The sequence below is a fragment of the Talpa europaea genome (assembly GCF_964194135.1).
Source record: "Talpa europaea genome assembly, chromosome: 12".
NCBI lineage: Eukaryota > Metazoa > Chordata > Mammalia > Eulipotyphla > Talpidae > Talpa > Talpa europaea.
Genome location: NC_140079.1, coordinates 65,958,543 through 65,977,948, shown reverse-complemented (window position 1 = coordinate 65,977,948; position 19,406 = coordinate 65,958,543). Strand labels below are relative to the sequence as shown.

Here is a 19,406-nt window from a genome sequence, read left to right as displayed (position 1 = left end):
CTTCTTCCCAAAGAAGGGAGAGTTGATAAAATGCCCACCCAACCATCCTCAAAAGTATCAGGATCATCAAAAAACAAGGAATGTCTGAAAAATTCAAGACTGAGGGCACATAACAAGCATGATGACTAAAGGTAATGTGGTTTCCAGGGTGAGTCCTGGAACAGAAGAAGAACATTAAGAGAAAGCAAAGAAAATCTGTAGAAAGTACAGATATTAGTCAATAACATTATATCCATACAGATCCATTCCGTGCCATACTAATGTAAGATGTTAATAATAACCACCACTTCTCAGAGTCCAAAGTCAGGATCATGCGATGTATGTTTCTATTGCTGCAACTACCCTACTGACCATGAAACCTTATGATGTCCATGTGAGACCACAAGAATTACTCTCCACCAGGATGGGAATAACAAATGTCCAGGTTTCACTGCCACATGCGGAGATATGCCTAGGTTTACCTCCTTTTTCTCCTCCCCAACCCATCACAGAAGTTGCAGGGAGAGGGAGACAAGTACGATGCAGTAGGCATCAGATGATGAGGAGCCCACCATGCCTCAACCACCCCTCTTCTAATAACTGTTGTTAGAGGAGGCTGGGCAGCAGGATGCACTGAAACATACTCCCATCTCTGCACCTCCAACATCTAACTGCAACTCCCAGCATGCTGTGAACTGGATTTCCTGAACAGAGATGGCTGCTGGGAAGAACTAGGCACAGGGCAGAGTGATCACACTGGGCTTTATACACTTGCATGCCCACCTTCCTTCCAGTTTGAGTGCTTTGGCAAGCAGGACAACCTGGCTCACTTCAGAAACTATGGAAGCTGTGAGGGTTAATTTTATATGTCAACTTGACTGGGTTAAAGGTAACCCAACTAGCTTGTAAACTGTGATTACTGGGTGTGTCTGTGAGGTTTTTTCCAGAAGAGATTAGCATTTGAATTAGTAGATTGAGTAACTAATGAGGTTAGGCACCATCAAATCCCTTGAAGATCTAAACAAAACAAAGAGGCAGAGGAAGAACAAGTTCACTGCCTGACCTGGGACAAACAACTTCCGCCCTTGGACATCAGCCCTCCTGGTCCCTAGACTTGGAGGCTAGACTTACACCATTGGCTTCCTTGGTTCTGGGGCCTTCGTACTAGGGAGCTACTCTGCTCTCACCCAACCCCCAGCTCTCCTGGGCCTCCAGCTTATAGATGGCAGATTCTGAGATTTCTGAAGACTCCACCATCAATCCTTAATCTTGTGTGTGTATGTGTGTGTCCTATTGGATCTCTCTCTCTAGAGAACCCTAACATAGAACCCCCAGCTCCACCATTTGCTAGTTGGTGATCTTTGATAAGTGATCACCTCACTTCTCTGCACTCTATAGCTAATTGTGAAATGGGACTTGACACAACATCTATTTCTGAGAAATCTATGAGGAATGGGGAGCTGAATATGTAGGGAACTTAGAACTAACTACACACAAGTAGTAGAGGCAATGTTTCACCTCAGTTTGAGGCACTGAGTTCATGGTGTTGGGAGACCCACAACCAACTTGGGGACACTGCTCTCAGGTTGTCCCGGTAAACATACGTGATAAAAGTAAATATATAAACAATTACAAAACAAAGCAGAGTAAAATACCTGAGGTGAGAGATAGAGAGGGCAGCTGAGTTCAAGGGGAGACAATACAGTGGAGAGAAACTGGCAAGGGGTCATGCCGAAGATTTTCACTTGAAATGAGTGTTGAAGGTTAGAGCCGAGATGGGAAGGGCAGGCATCCCACACATAGGGGGCAAGAGACAGCAGGACGAGCAGTACACCACATGTTTGAAGAACAGTAAAAACTCAGATCTTTCCAGAAAACTGGGCAATCATGGAAAATGAGCTTCAACATGTGGTACAGTCAACTAGGGAGTCCCTGACCACCAGCTGGGCACCCCATATTTCCTTCACAGCAGTGGGGAACCATGTCTGTTCAGAACAGAGACATGCCAGAGACATGAACTCACCTGGCTCAGAAGCTGTGGGGGCAGAGAGGAGGGACCCTCCAACTCTGTCAACAGTCTCCTCGGTGAGGTCAGATGGTGACAGCCACAAGCCCATTGAGGCCCTATGAGGACACTCAGAAATTCCCTCTGTCTAGAGACAGGGACCCTGGAATCCTAAAGAAGCAATCTGTGAGCCCAGCGTGCAATTAAATGGCGGGGTGTCTGGGAATGGATTTAAGTGAAAATAAATCAATATGATCTCTTTCAATAAACAATCTGGCCACTGACTCCCCACTGGCCCCTCAGCTGGATGCAGTTGTTTAGTTTAAAGGCAGCCAAACTCTTACTTAAATTAAGTGTCATCCCTGCTAAATGCACAACAGATGTGCATGCCAAGGAACTCTAATCAAGTTTGAGAAAGGAGTTCTGTAAAAAAGAAGGCTGGGAGAGGCACGGGGCGGGTTGTAGGCAGCCGGTGTGGGGCAGCAGTCAGCCCAGGGTCTCTAGTGGGGAAAGGCCCAGCACTGCCCAGGGCCCACCATGGAGTGCCTCCCATCAGAAGGTGGTTCCTGGCACCCTGCAAGACCACCAGCTGCCCATCACTCTTCCAGAGATCCCAGCCAGCAGAGTCCAACCTTTTATGTTGAAGTTGAAGTCCAATTTTGAAGACTTGCCAGTATGGCTCCTTGAGGAGAAGAGAATCTTTGCATGTAAGTAGATTTCATACCAGGTAGAGACAACCGGTCAGAAGGAGGCGCAAACCAAGCCAGGCTGAACTTCAACCCCCACAGGCTCATCCCCTAACCCTGTTGTTCAATAAGTACCATTCAGAGGAGACAGAATTTTGGAAGGCTCATCTTTATAAGGACCTTATCTCCATTTTTTCCAATGGAAGGAAGGAAGGCAGGGAGGGAGGGGCAGTAAATACCAGGAGCCTCTTGGACAGGACAGCTCCCACTTCAACTGCACGTGCACTTCTAGGCCTTTGCTCTTCCCAGTGGGCAAGCCATCTCCAACAGGGGCACTGCTAACACCTTCCCAGCTCAGCACAGCCTACCACTGTTTATCAGCTGTTTTGCAGCTGTACCAGCTGCTGTCACAAAGCTTGACTGAGGCCAAGGAGGAACAGGTTGGTCTGGAAGCTCCTACCTGAGCAGACTGGCTCCACCAGCAGCTCCAGAGAAGCGGGGTGGGAGGCAACTAGTTTCAACAGGTTGGAGCAAATACTGACCACTGCTAACGAGGAACAGGCAGAGGGCCCACCTACAGAGAGGTCAAGACCCCACCTCTCTGGGTGACACATGCTGTCCAACCAGCTCATAATCCTAAACAGGGCAGCTTGGTGGTCAGGAGTCAGGTTCTAAGCTGGTCTCTTGGCCATTTACTCATGTATTTGACTTTGGATGTGTGACCAGCACTCCTGTCCATAAAGAAATTGTGCAGATGGAGTTACACAGACCAAATGCTTACAGCAGCTCCTGTTATGTAACAACTAACAGTCGCTATAGACTTGCTGTCGCTGGTGTTTGTGAAGGAGACACTTGATTCTTATGTGTCCCATGCTTGGTATGGGTGTCACCTATAAGAAATGACACCATTTCCTCCCTGTTTTCTCAGAGTTTTTCCAGGAAATAGCTTTTAGATTCATACCTCTAAAGAGCTGAGGAGGTACCAAGTCATGTTTAAAATTATTAACCGTTACTCTACACCCACAACTATTCAACTGCCTGAGCCAGGATAAACAGACCCAGCTGGGCCCAGAAATGACAAAGGAAGCAGAGACTGGGGTTGCTGACAGCAGGACACACTGTGAGGTCTGTGTCTGAGCTGCTGGGAGAGTGCCCCTTCTCAAGGCCCTGCAGGATGCCAGGGCTGAGGGGCTGCCCTGGGGGCCTCCCACTTCACATGGAGCTGGAGGGGATGGAGCATGCCATGTCCTGGAAGGCGCCTGCTGGAGGAAAAGGAAAGCAGCAAAATTAGCTTCCCTTGTAAAAACAGGTCACATGACACCTCCCTCAGTCACAATCACTGGGGGCCATCAAGTCACTCTTTTGGGACACAAGCTCTGGCCAAGTAGAGAGTCAACCAGGGACCCTGGGTTCAGAATACTTTTCTCCCTATCACAACCTCTAAAAGGGAGCAGAGGCTGGGGCTCAGGTGGCAAGAGGAGGGCAGCTAGAGGAGAGCTCAGTGACAGGTTTCAGGAAATCCAGGACACACACCACCTGCAACAGGGCCTCGGGTGATGAGACCATTAACAGTGGCAAAGGAAGATGCCAAGTCTTGTCCAGATGGCTAGTGGTTAAGGAAATGGGGAAAATTGCTAGTGTCGCACTAACAAGCGTGATTCCAGCCGGTTAGACAGAGGCTTGAGCTCACGTAGAGAGGGATTTGTGGTGCCTGCAGCCGACTGACTGCTGCTCCTTAAAGGCCTCTCTAGGGTGACAGTACAAGGAGCAGCAGGTGGGAGGGTGGGAAAGGAGGGCCTGGGAGGGATGACAGCTGCCTGCCACCTTTCATACAATGCCAGGTCAAAGAGTTGCATGTGCACAGAACAGGGAGTCTAGATGGAAAACCTGGCAATGGAGGCACCACATTCACCCCCAGGCCTGAGATGCCAACAGCAAGGGGCCCTGATCTAGAAGCTGGTGATGCCATTTCACTGCCTCCTGGGAGCACCTATGGGTGCATGCAGCATTTGACAGTTTACCAAGCCCACTACACAGCCTCTCATGTAACCCTCAGCCTAAAGTCAAGCAGTAATAGTAAAGTGACCTCATTTTACAAAGGGGAAGCCTGAGGTTTGGAGAAGTTGCCCAAAGTCACAATGGCTGGTGAACCAGGGGCTCTGGTTTCCCAATCCAGAACAATTAAGAAGGAAACATTCCAACAAATGTGCACTGGGTGGCTGAGAAAAGCTTCACAGGGGTGAAACAGGGAGAGGCCCAGGGCCACTGAGGTCTGTCATAGGCCAGGCACGTGCTACAGACCTGTCACCAGCATCCTTAAATTCTGCAGGACTGACCTTGTCCCTGTTTCGTAAAAGAAGAATTGGCAGTTCAAGAGGATTACCACAGTCCCTGCCCTGAAGGAGACAAATACATTGTGCTGCATGCAGTGAGAAGTAACCGTCGAAGCAAAGTGGGGAAGAAAGCACAACCTGGCTGGTGGAGAATACAGAGAAATTAGGCCGAGTCCTGCAGAGACAGACTTGGGCCACACTGAAAGCGGGTGCTCCCAGGCAGAGAGAAGAGCAGTAGCAGAAGTGAGTGCCAATAGGGCATCAAAAACTGTAGACCCTTCTCCATGGCCTGAAGGGCTAGGCAGAACCCGCATGCCTTACTCAGCGCTCAGGCTTGGTCTGTACATGTGAAACCAGATGGTCTGAGCAGGACAACTCCCACAGACTTGCCATTAGATAGATGGACCAGACAGCAGGGTGGAGGGTGCGCAGGAGGAGACAAGCCTAAGGCTTACGACAGTTCGACAGGTTACATAGTCCGTGCAATACAATGACATGGCTTTCCCGGGTTGGGATGAGAGGGGAGGGGGAGACATTTGAGAACTACTTAGGAGGCAAAATCAGCAAGGTGAACAAATATAGGAACTGACAGAGAAGTATCCGAAATGTTCCTGGGGCTTCCAATGCACATTCTTGGTTGGTCCGTGAAGCCTTTCACTGAGACAAAGAAATAGCAGAAGATAACATGGGGAGAGGGTGCAAAGCAAAGCAGAGACATGGGTGGATATGAATTCCATTTCTGATAGTGATATGAATTTCTATTAAGTTATCTTTGGAATATCCAAATGGGGATGTCACAGAGAACATGAGTCTCAAACTTTGGAAAGAAGTTTATAAAAATCAAGTAACAGCCTTATTTACATTGTGTGCTGTACAGTGCCTGGCAGAGTTCCCAGACTGGAGGAAGTCACAAGCCAGGACACAGATGACACCTCCTGGACTGACATTTGGTGAAATGGGGACAGTGGGCATGTTGGTATAAGACCTCTGAGCCCAGAGCCAGCAGGCCACATCTTGACTTGGTTCTGATACCACAAATGCACCATGTCCAAGCTCTGGAGTGAGTCCTCGCTGACCATCTCTGTGTCTGAGGGCGAGTTGTTTAACCTCCCGGTGCCTCAGCTTTCTCATCTATGAAATGGAATGAGAGCACATCTATACCGCACAGAGCTGCAGTGAGGACAGAGGAACCCTTATGAAGTGCTTTGCACAGAGCCTGCCCTGTCACACAACACAATCTGTGCTCAGCTCTGGTTACTATTGGTCAGCACAACAATATTAAATTACGGCGAGTTGTCGTTTCATGGCAATCATTCTTAATCTGTACAACAGGAATAATACCTGCTTTATAAGGGGTGTCTGAAGTCTAAAATTAGATGTGAGCATGAAAACGGACTTCACAGCCACAAAGTGCCCAGCAGTAGCCATCGGGGCCTTTCAGCAAGGCTCAAAGGCTCACCACCTCCTGGGAGTGCAGACCTCAGGACACAGTGGAGAATGGCATGTCTGTGGCTGTGCATCCTGTCCTATCACATACATGCTGCTTTTGGCCCCAAGAGCAAACAGCCCCACACCAAAGCCTGTGTATTGTGCCAAGTTCAAAAAAGTCACAGGAGAGAATACTATTCAGCCATAAAAAGGAACAAAATTCTGATACGCTACATTATGGATGGGCCTTAAAAATACCATGCTTAATGAAGTCAGACAGAGGGACAAATATTGAATGAGATTCCACTTACACGCAGAATCTAGAATAGAGAAAATCAACAAGACAGAAGGCCTAAGAGAGGTCACCAGAGGCTAAGGGGAAAAGGGAGTTTTTTTTTTTTTTTTTAAGTTTTTAAAATATACACTGTTTATTGGGTAAATTTGGTATACCTATTTCTTAGTAAATGGTAGGTAATAAAATTTTTTTTTATTCTTTTTTTTTTCCCAACAAGCTTTTATTTTTTTTTTATTTTTTTTTATAAATTTTATTGTTATATTCCCCATACAATTGCAGCCCCCCATTCTGACCCCAATCCCTCCCCTCCCACCCCCGCCCCCCTAAAAGTGTCTCTGGTTCATAGTTTTTTGTTGATTTTGATTTTCACTTTCTTATAGTTATTCATTTTCCTGGTCCCTTATTTAAGTTTTCTAGATTCCTGCTATGAGTGAGACCATCCGGTATTTTTCTTTTTCTTTCTGGCTTATTTCGCTGAGCATGATCCCTTCCAGCGCCATCCATGTTGCAGCAAATTGCATGTGTTTATCTTTTTTGAATGCTGAGTAATTATTCCATGGTATATATGTACCACATCTTCTTGATCCAGTCATCTATTTTTGGGCATTTGGGTTGTTTCCAAAGCTTAGCTATTGTAAACAGTGCTGCTATAAACATAGGGGTGCAGGTGTTCTTTGGAATTGATGTTTCTGTGTCCTTTGGGTAAATACCTAGGAGTGGAATTGCTGGGTCATATGGAAGCTCTATGGAAAAGGGAGTTTTTAATGGGTACAGAATTTATGTGGGGACCATGGAAAGGTCTGGGCATAGAGAGTGGTGATGGGTACAGATCACTGTGGATGCATTTTATGCCTCCGAGTTGGGTACTTACAAAGGGCTAAAATGGCAAATGCTCTCTCTCTCTCTCTCTCTATATATATATATATATATGTGTGTGTGTGTGTGTGTGTGTGTATAGTGCCTGTGTGTGTGTGTATTTTAACCCACAGAAGTCATCAAAAGGAGTGGTGGATGCTCACCACAAGCTATCACTAATGGCAGGAAAATGAACAGACCCTAGTAATTGTAGCAGCAATGACTTGGGGTTCCTTGAACTGGGCTTCTTCACAACCCCCTGTTGTGGTGGATAAACAGCATTGATTTCACAAAGATCCCCCAAAAGCATTCCATGAGTCAGAGTAAGAAACTGTGCACTGAATAGATTCCCCCTCCCCCACCCACCCAGAGCCTCCAGAAGGAATGTGGCCCAGGCAACTCCTTGCTTTTAGTCCATTTTGGATGTTTGACGTCCAGAACTATAAGATAATAAATGTGTGTCATTTCAAGCCATTCAATGCATTTAATCATTTGGTGAGGGATCAGCAGGAGTAACTAAATAATGAGAGAGATGTCTGTATTATAATGTTCGCTGCTCAGAGGTAGACTCACCAGCTCTGAATTTAGGAAAAGAAGAAAAATAACAAATGACAGGGAGCAAACAATGCTGAGCTGCTTTGGGAGAGTTATATGAAGGGATGAAGGGATCCCCAGACAAAGTCTCCCTGAAAAGAGAAAATACAGAATTTGTGGCCAAATGGGCCAAGAGGTTACACGCAATGGTTTTGTGCCACAAAGGATGTACGCAGCTAGGAGGCACTCACAACTTTATGGTGACCTCCATAAAGCCACCAGCCCATCCAGTCCCTACATGTGCTCTGTATATGTGCATCCGGAGTCTATTTCCTTCAGAGAAGTTTCTGGAAGAGCTGGCAACACTGAAAGAAAGCTGTGGGAGAGCAGAAGGCTTGCCATTTCCTAGTCACCAGTCCATTCTGTTCAAGGCCACTGACCAACACCCAAGATACCATTTGACAGGATCTCTCATCCCATAATAGACTGTTCCAGAAGTTGTTTGCAGCATGGCTAAGAGGTCAGCCAGCCCACCTCTGGATGTGCCACAATGGGAGCCCACGCACCTGCTTGCAAGCACAACCTTCCAGGTCCAGGCTACCCGCTGCAGAGATCTGTGTCAGAAATCTCTTCTTTAGCACAGGGGCACTGTCCCCTTCCCAGCACCCAAGGCCCAGCCTCTCCCTCCCCATGACAGGCTTCCTCCAGCAGCTATAACAGATCCAAAAGTAAAGAGCAAGGGAGCATCCTTCACCTGGAGCCCAACCTGGTCCTCACACACCAGAGTCCTGGCTCCATTAGAGAACTGATCAGATATGACTTCTTTGCTGCCCTCCTCCCTCCTGGCATCCCCTCCATGCAGCCTCCCTGGGTTGCACTGCTTTATGCTCACATGGTTTTCAACTAAGATTAATTTCTTAACAAAGTCTACTGAGCAAAAGCCAGCAAGCTGCCAGACACTGGGATGCAGTCATCATAAGTACTTCAAGAGAGGGCTTTGGGGCTGCAAGAACATTTGAGAAGACCAAGTGACCTTGGAAGGAAAGGGATGCCTTCCCAGGAAAGCAAGGTCTGCACTGAAATCTGAGAAAAGGCGCTGGTAACTAAAAGGAACTCAGTGTCTCGTAGGGTACTTATCTACATTTATGAAATGCTTTGAAACCCAAAGGAAGATATAAAAATGATACCAATGAATATAAAAAGCCCTTTATGGTTTACAAAGTGTTTTTCATGCATTATCCTGGATATAACAATAGCACCAGAGAGTAAGAGGTGTCACCCTTTCCCCTTTATAAATGAGGAAACAGATGCATGTTATCAGATCCTCAAGGTCACACAATAAGTCAAGGAGACTCAAACTCACTCACTGTGCCTCGCTGAGCACTCTGTTGACCACATGATGCTGCCCTCCAAAGGAACTAAACAGTGACATGACCAGGATTGGTGTCAACATTTGGGAACAAGGACACACAAATCAAACCAAATGTTTGGCTGCTGGATTCATCTACTCACACGGCAAGCCTAACAGTCATTGCCAGTAACCTTATTTCAGCACTACTGGACACCCTTCACCTTTAACTGGAAAACCCCATGTAAGCCACCCCAACGTCAGGCCAAGCAAGGGTTCAATAAAAGAAACTTCCTGGAATTAGTGAGCTGGAATTAGAAACTTCTCTGGAGTTAGTTCCCTTGGAAAGTGACTGGAAATAACATGCCCCTTCCAGCTGGTATGTTCTCAGACCTTTGGAGCATTGGTAGACAAAGAACACAAAGAGGTAAGTAATCATCCACCTCTTTCCTTCCTGGGTCCTTATACATGGATCAAAGAAGAACGTGGGTAAAACCCAAACCAGGAGCTGGCACAGAATGGGGACATATCAAATACAACCTGAGAGGGCCTGTGGTTGTGGCCTGGGCTCCACTACTCAGTTTATACTTGTTGGTGGATAATGAACAAGGTGGTGTGGTAGATATAACAATGGACCCCCAAATGTGTCCCTATCCTCATCCCTGGGACACAATACTGTAACTTTACACACAAAAAGGCTTGGCAGGTCTGATGAAGAATCCATGAGATGGAAGATTTTCTGGAACACTTAGTAATCCCAGGAGTCCTGAAAAGACCAAGGCAGGAGGGTCGGAAAGTAGGGGAAGTGATGATAGAAGCAGAGCAGAGCGATCATGCCACTAGCCAAGGAATGCAGGCAGCCTCAGGAGCATAAAAGACCAGGAACAAAATTTCCCCTAAATCCCCAGCAGGTGCACAGACCTGTTGACCCTGTAAGACTCGCTTCAGACTCTGATCTACAGAACCGTAAACATCCATGCTGCTTTAAACCAGTAAGTTTATAGCGGCATTTGTAAACTAACATAGAAAATAAAATAAAAAAAAAATTTCATGAGAGTTAAGACAAACGAGGAGTCAGACCAAGCTCGTTATGTGTACAAGGTCACCAACCTTGGGGAAGGTGGCAAATCCTGGATTGGGAAACAGGGATGGCAATGGGGCAGTCCCAAAATAATCACTACAGACGGTTGCAATTCCTGCCAAGTCTGTTCCCTACAGTTCATTCCAACTGCCAGTTTAATCAGTGGAAGTACCGAGAAGCTGTCCAAAACAACAAAAGTGCAGAGAACATGCAAGGCATTTCACCGGCCTTGCCCTGCAGCATGGAGAACATCCAGGCCTGGGAGGGTCTGGGTCTTCTTCCCGTAACCTGCGCCTCACACTCCCCTTTGAAATACCCAATGGACAAACTGATGAGCTGCAGTGATAGTCACTTTAAACAAAGAATGATGTACACCATCAGCTGGGGGTGAAGCGGTCCATTTTATTGGGAAACATTTAAACCATTCATTTCTTCAGTAACCACTACTACCATATGTGCTAACAGTCAGGCACAAAGTTCTGTGCCCCGAGTCCTGTGAGAGCTGTGATGACATGTCCTCCTAAGTCAAGAGAGCCCTTCAGGGACTTTTGGCTGCAGCATCCATTGATGACTGACTCCACATCTCAGCAACCCACAGGGCCTCCCCTACATCCCCCTGAATGGTTTAAGACTCCCAATTATTTACTTTCTAAGCTTCTTGACCTCAGCCTAATAATTTACAATGTTATCCATGTGTCTGTCTTACCTGTTGCTGAACACCAGCACCCAAGAGAAGGTAGTGTATTTGCCCAGTACAGAGCGCAATAAACATCTGACGAATGAATGAATGAACACGCATGCATTATGCTGGCTGACATAAACCTGGCATCCCTTCCTTCCTCCCTGACCCACTTACCCACCACTCATCAAAGAGGGTAGCAAATCAGAACACACTGAGCTGATCAAATGAAACAATGTATGAAAGCATGTTTGCATTGTAAATGTGGGAGTTATAAATAGATATGAGTAATACCTGAGTCACAGAGCATGAGGAGGCACTGCACAAGCTGAGCAGGGCTGGCATTCCTCTCACCTCTTCCCATACCACTCTAGATCCTCACTGGATGGTCTCCACCCTTCACAGCTTTCACATGCACTGCCCTGGAGGCAGGTCAGCACTGGTGACAGGAGCCTACCCGAGGACTATGCACCAAGCTGGGGGTTCCCAGGTGAACAGGGCAGGATAAGGCCAGGTGTGGTCATGGGGAAGACTATGGAAGGGCTCAAATCAGGAGAGTCCTTCTAAGAAATCCTGAGGAAGTCACACACTTACAGGCCACCTCATTCCAAGCACTGTCAAAGCTGAAGACACAAGCATTTACAACCCCACATCCAGTCCTCAGAAGTACAGCACAGGGAACTCGCACTCCATAGCATGGGGCAATTCTGACAGGAGACACGGGATCGCAGGAAACCTGCAAATCCATTGTGAACGCTCATCCTGCTTCCACTCAAAATGCTGTGGTTCCCCATCCCCCACAGACCCTTACAAAAAAGGAAAACCCAGCTCTTTAAAGCACCAGCACCCAAGAAAGTACACAAGCTCCTAAAAAAAAAGAATCTTGAAACCCTGCAATCTTGCTTGGCTGGAGGGATGATAAATTGGTGTGGCCACTATGGAAAACGGTTGTATGGAGGTTCCTCAAAACAAGTAAAAATAGAATTACCACATAACCCAGCAGCCCCATTTCTGGGTATACATCTGAAAGAATTTCAAGCAGGATCTCAAAGAGATATTTGTATATCCACATTCATTGCTGCATTATTCACACTAGCCAAAAGAAGTGGCTGCAACCCAATGTTCCTCAATAAATGAACAAATGCAGAAAATGTGTTATATGCAGACAACTGAACAATATGCAGCCTTTAAAAGAAAACAGGAATTTTGAGGACATTATGCTCAGTGAAATAAGCTAGTTAGAAAATGGTAAATATGTTATCATTTCCCCCACAGGAAGAAGGATCCCAAGCAGTCAAAAGCAAAGAAAAAAGTGTGAAGGTGGTTACCAAGGGCTTAGGGAGGAGGCAGGGAGAATTAGTGTTGAACAGGTAAAGAATTTCAGTTTTGTAAAATAAAAAACTTGAGATTTATTCTACAACAAAATGAATGTACTCAACACTTACTATTTAATATGAAAATAGTTAAGCTGAATGTTATGTTTTTTAATCACCATTTTAAAAAATCATATAAGATACATTAACAAAAAGATGCCCAAGAACAAGTCTGCACATTTTCAAAGAAAATCAGTAAGATGACTCCAAGTGAGAAATGGGGGAGGAAAAAGGCCAATCGGACCCACAAAGTCTGAGTTGCCTCCCTCTCAGAGGGAGGGTCCCTGCCTGCCCCATTCTGTCCTTTGTGCTGCAGAGGACCAGGAAACAGACATCTAAAGGGCTTGGCAAGGAGGCTGTACTTCAAGCAATAGCCAGCTGTGGTCCCTGTCTCTCTGAGACTAGCTCACCGCCCTGGGCACACTGGGAAACCAGGCCTTGAGATCCACCAAGGTGCCCAGCAACCCCAAATCCCACAGTATCTTCCCTAAAGGTAGCCTGGCATGCTCACATAAAAGGACAAAGTCAGGAACAGTCCTTTACATAGACTCCCACGCCCCAGTTCTTGACAACTGTAATTACAGCCAAAACAGCTTCTGAAAGGGAGATGGGAAAAGAAAATAGCAGCTTGGACCTAGCTGTGAATTGGGGGTTTCGGGGTAAACACACCCACAGCTCTTGCTATTAATGGTGGCCAGTCTAAACAAGTGACTGGACAGCCAGACCAAACAGCTCTCTGGCCAATTAATTTCTCCCTCTAATTTAATGAGCTCCTCATTAAGCACTGGAAGCAGGTCACAGGGGAGGAAGCTCCTGGCACGTGGCCATGCTGGCTGACAGGTGATCAGGGCAGAGGAGACTGAGAACATTCCAGCCCACAGGCCTCCAGGCCCCATGTGAGGCCAGCTCCACCACACACCCCAGGTCCTCTGTTGCTTCCAGGATATGTTTCTCCAACCTATACCTCTATAAAGATGGACCAGCCCTTCCATAAAGTGTGTTTCTGCTATAGACTCCATCACTTGGGAAATTCCATCACATTTTAGTCCTGTGGTTCCCAAATCAGCATCAAGAACAGAGTCACTAAGAGGACAGCCTGGTCCAGGGCCAGGACTTCCAGCAATCCACCTGTGGAGGCAACTTGATCTAGAACTAATAGTCTAACCTCTCCCAAGCTTCTGTATCTTCATCTAAAATAAATATATCTTACTACCTTATCCAGAGTCACTGCAATAATAAAACATTATAATAATAAAACACTGCACAATAAAACATTACAATTGATCATAGGACAACATGAGAGTTAGGAGTACAGAGCTGCCATAGTTGAAAATCCAAGCATAATTCATGATTTCCCCAAAACTTAACTACCAGAAGCCTTACCAATAACATAAACAGTCGATGAACATGTATTTTCTATTTATGTGTATTACAATGCACCAAGCTACAAAAAAGACAATGTTATTGAGAAAACCAGACAGAAGAGAAAATACATTTACAGCACTGTTCTGTATGTACTGAGACTGTAACTGTATGTTACTTGTTTACAAGGGAATTCATAGAGGTAAACCTGTGTTGTCCAACTGGACCTGTACAGTTCAGACCCATGTTGCTTAAGGGTCAACTGCATTTCAGTATTAGAAAGCCCAGCAAAGCAACTGACACACAGGTAGTGAACTGTGGCTGCTACTATTGATAGTTAAATTAATAGAAACATTACTCCAGTAATAATAGTGATATTAGGGACATGAACAACCTATTAGGCAAATATGAAGAGAGGCTTTTTTGGTTGAAACCCAAGGACCAGCTCTAGGACCAGTCCTTACCACGAGGCAGCAATGGCAACTGAGGTGAGAGCAGAAGGCCATCCTAACGGGAAGCAGCCCAGAGAGTTCCAGCCAAGCCTCTGGGCCTTCTGTCTGAACAGGAAGGTGAAGAAGAGAAGAGGCCTAGGAACAAACTGCAGAGCCTGAAGCCAAAGTATTCTCTCAATTGCATCAGGCCACACGCCCACCACATCCTAGATCCCTGTGACCCCCTCACCATGCCTCTGAGCCTCAGTTTAATCTATAAAATGTGGGTGACATGACCCCCAATTCACAACTTGTTGTGAACATTAAATGAACCAACTCATGTGAAAGCACTTTGAAGCAACTCATTCCTGTCCATGAAAAACAGTATTGTATTTAATGGAAGATATTTTCAACACATTCAACATAATAAAAAATGTGAAGGACTGGGAGGGTCAAGACAGTGAAAAGATTATTCTGTTTGTCTGATGGACTGCTTAGAGAAACAGGAGCAAACACGCTCATTTTCTTCCCCAAATCCTTGTCATGGAATTGAGGTTTCTGTGGGTCAGATGAATTGGCTGAAAGTACAACCAGCAAAGCAAAGTGAAGCTGTCAACATTGCTCTGTTTTCCATTTAGATGAGTAGAACACAAAGACAGAGAGCCCAAAGCAGGCTGTAGACGGGAGCCCTGCAACCACCTCTACACCCATTCACTCGAAAAAATCAATAGACCCAACCTATCTTCCTGTGCACAGGAAACTTTCTTCCCTTTCAGCAGACTGCACGGACTAACCCCTTCAGAGTGATCAGAAGACTACTTTATTCTTGTCCAGTCTCTGCTCCCTGCACCAGAGTCAGAAAGCAACAGGGAAGAAGTTCTCCAAACCCTTCTATGGTAGCCACATAGGCACGCACATCCAAGACAGAAGCAACCGTCCGAAGATAGTACTGAAATCCCAATTTTGTTCTTAAAAAGTCAATCAAATCTTAGATCATGTACCACAAACTGCTTTACTTTTATTTTTAGCATTTTGAATCACTCACCAGCTAGTTATCAAACTTTTCCCTAAAGTTCTTGAATGAAAAGTTCCTTCCCAATCTCTCCTACTCCCTAGCAGACCCACACCTCCTACAGGGTGCCAGCACCTCCGTTTGAGAAGCAGCCAGTCTGGACAGGGAGAAAGAGAAGGGCACCCCCTCTAGCCATCATACTCATTTTAACCTGGGCCTCTAGTCACAATCAAACACCCAACTCAGAACAGCTTCCCAGACAGTCCAAGGAGGGGGTCTGGAGCTTGCAAAGGACACAGTCGTCCATCCTGGCCCCTCCAGCTCGGATGCTGGCATTGGGCTGCAGGCCCACCAGTACTCACCCGGATCCGGCGCATGGCGGCCACGATCTCCACTCGGCTGTTAGGTCTCGGCACATCCAGGCTTCCCACGTACTGCAGGGAGAAGGAAAACATTCATTAAAAAGGTGGCAAATGTCCCCAGTTGCAGAATGAGTGGAAGGACCTGGGAGGTCCATCCAGTTTATTGTTCTATGTAACCACCAAGGAATTCAAGAGGTAGGGGTGTGTTGTTTTTCACCTATTTCTAACTTTATTAAAGGCAATGGAGCAAGAAATTATTGCTTCCATTTTCATCTCATTCTTAATCAGAGATGCAGCCGAGTACCGTATCAACCAAGCAGCTTCCAAACCAGAAAGACCTGGGTGTGAAGGATTCCCCACCATACTTGCGGTGAGGTACTTCACCATTGTCTCAATTTCCTCATCTGCAAAATGGAATTTCAGTAAAGGACAAATGAGATAAGGTACAAATCTTCTACACAAATATGCTTTGCACATATTAAAGCTCTAAAAAAAAAAAAAAAGAGGATGTTCATTTGTTTGAATGGAACTTCACTGAATTAAACCTAGATGTTATCGAGACTATACACACACACACACATTAAGGAAAAATCTAACCTGATTACACTTGCAAGTTATTTTCAAAATGCAGGTATTTAATATGAGTATTTCCTTGCTGTGTACCTTCAAATACAAAAAATTTCAAAAAACAAACCCCACCCCCTGTCTGATTTGACATTAATCTCTTTTTGTGCTGATGGACATGTATATTTACAGACACAAAGGGGAATCTGTTTTCTGTAAAATGGTTCACAGTTCTTACATTGTTCTGCAACTTGATGTCTTTTACTTTAAATACCAATGGGCATTGTTCTCTGCCAGTGATACAGATTTAAACAGGCATTACCTGTGGTGGCCCTCTTTTAGCGGACACCCACTAACTCTCTGCATGTCACTTTTTCAAGCACCACTTCCACAAACCACCTCATCGACACACCTTTGAGCTCCTGCAAGCAGCTCTTTAGGCTGGATCCCTAGAAGCAGGGTTACTGAATCAAAAGCACAGACCACTGCTACATAAAACAAGAGGAAGACAAACCCACACTCTGACACACAGAGGATGTCAGTTTCTTCCGATATACCATACTCACCCATTGGCCTTTGACTTTCTTTTCTATACACAAACTATATAGACTTGCCCAGGGACTCTCCTAGAATTAACAACCACTAAATCACTTAAAAGTCTATAAGCAAAGATTGCTGTAATAGAAGAACAGAACAGTCATCTCTCCAGGAAATGCCTTGCCGTGGTTACAGGAATAGACGCTCTTCCTGAAATAGGGAGCACAAGCTGGCCCCAGCAAGGGTTTCAGAAATGAAATGCTGCACAGGGCTTCTGAGGACTATGCAGCGTTCGTGCTGGGACACCAAGAGCACAGTTCCAAGCAGCCAGGGACTCAGGGAACACAGTACTGCAGGGCGGTGGTTGCAGGGCACCAACTGAGAACACAGATGGCCCTCCGCTCAGGTAAAGGAAGCCCCTAGATCCACAGATGTGGTCAGGTGTAACCACAGTGGACTTTTCTCACCATTGAGCTCTGCTCAGCTTGCAGTCTGTCACCAGATCAGAGACCCAGGCAACTAGGAAGGACATGAGGCTGGCCACAGACCCCCACCAGGAAGTTTCTGGGCTGCCTCTCCTGGAGGTGGCATACCTGGGAGCCCTCTGATCTCTGAACAGTCAGGACTGAACCAACCTGACCATCAGATCTTCAGGGTGTCCTGAGGATGTCCCTAATAGCCATCAAGTGAGAAGCAGGATCCCAAGACCAGACAAGGTCATTGTGCAGGGAAGCTGCCCTGGGACTATGCCTCCTGCCACCCAGGAACAGGCCTGCACCCAGTGCAAGCTACACTGGGCTCAGATGGGAGCCATTCCCCTGCACCCTAACCCCACCCAGGTCTCCCTTCTTGGAGAGGTACTGCTGGACTGAGAACCCCAGAAGTGGTCGGGAATCCCACGGTCCCGGGAGGGAGGTGACAACCCAGAGGGAGAGGAGAGGGCCTTTCCACCTTCAGACAAGGCTCCCTGGAAGGAGTGAGGCTCCCACTCAGGGCATAAAACCTGCTGGTGCCTCCTTCCTTCCACCACCACCTCCCCAGCCAGCGTCTGCACAGGTAGCACACACCTCCCGTGCCACACACACACACATAGCTCAGCTCACACACACCCCCACACACACAGCACACCTTGCTCGTTACCATCCTTCCTAAGCGTGTGAGGAATCACAGATCTGCTTTCTGAGAACACACCAGGACAGGAACCCCCTCTCCTTTATAGTTACACTTTCGGATCATTTGAAGAGATTAAAAGGGAATCAAGTAGGCCTTAGGTCCGCGTGTAGGCAAAATATCCACACCAATCAAGAAGCGGAACCACGACTGCAAACAGCAGGGGAGGGTTCAGAGAGTCCTTTGCTCAGGGCAAACCAGAGGGGAGGATGGGTGGGTGTGCTGTTCAGGCACGAAGGTGATGCCTAGACATACCTGGCTGACCGATACCCTCCAGAATAGCGCGTGTTCACCCAAACACTCTTTGGGGGATGGCTGCTTCGAGGAAGGGCAGCAGGAGGGGTCTTACCTGGATTCTGCCTGGTGTTTCCACGCCAGGGGCATTACCTGGTGTTTCCACGCCAGGGGGCATTACCCCCCCATCAGCAACCCCACCCTTACAGTCCTCTCGCGATTCATTAACTTCTGACTTTGATTCAGGTACCTGAACTGCACTTAAGAGATGTTCTTACAGGTGCAGATGCAATTCCAGGTGCATGAGGTATGCACGGTGGTGCAGCAAAGCCTTTTGTCAGTGGGTTTTTAAGCACATCTGTAGGACCTTCGAGCACTCCTGATCACCTTCCAGGAGTCCCTGCTACTAGACCTCATGAGGGCCTCCTTCCGGAACGTCTACCATGGCGCTTAAGGGGAGAACAAGGTAAAGGGGTTTAAAATATAAAGCCCTACTTCCTTTTCATTAGTATCTTGAAAGTAAAAAAAAAAGAGAGAAAAGAAGCAGATTGTGCTGGATAAGGAAGATGAGGCATTTTGATGTTTGCGTACAACTTCGGCCACAGTGCCAGATTAACATCTCATGAAGTTTTTGCTCGTTGCTTGCTTTTCTTTTTTTTTTTTCTCATTTTCTTGCTGGCACCCTAGTCTGAAGATTAACTTCTGAAGACAATGATAACTGAAGTGTGGAGTTTCCTGGCATATCAATCACTGCGAAAAGCAGCAAGACACAACAGCTTGATCATGCACCAGAATCCTCACCATCCATCGACTTGTTAGACTTTCTGCCACCACCTTCCTCTGGAACTCCCGTTATTTACAAAGTTTCTGACAAGTGTTTCCAGAGATTAGGGGAAAAACTTAAGTATGAATCAAAAATAAATGCATCTGTTAGATTCTGCTTCTGATAATGACAGAGAAACTAGAATCATCAGATTACACCTCCCACAGACAATAAATTTGAACTCTGGATAAGATATTAAAAAAAACTACATAGGGCCTCCCCTTTGGCGCAGCAGTTGAGCTCTGGGTTGCGAAGCTGCCCACAGCCTCTGCAGCGCCAGTTCGATCCCCGGCTGCCAGGCGAGGGTCCCACATG

The 19,406-nt window shown here is 46.5% G+C and overlaps 1 protein-coding gene across 2 annotated transcripts in view; it reads right to left on the bottom strand.

The window, feature by feature from the left end:
• Nucleotides 1–19,406, bottom strand: part of NOS1AP (nitric oxide synthase 1 adaptor protein) — a gene marked incomplete at its 3' end in the record, with an annotated part of 237,176 nt that overhangs the window by 155,486 nt on the left and 62,284 nt on the right. For both annotated transcript variants that reach the window (XM_084249721.1, XM_084249720.1), the window contains exon 2: nucleotides 15,764–15,835. In XM_084249721.1, coding sequence (XP_084105847.1) covers nucleotides 15,764–15,835 — 72 coding nt within the window. The remainder of the gene's footprint in view (nucleotides 1–15,763; nucleotides 15,836–19,406) is intronic.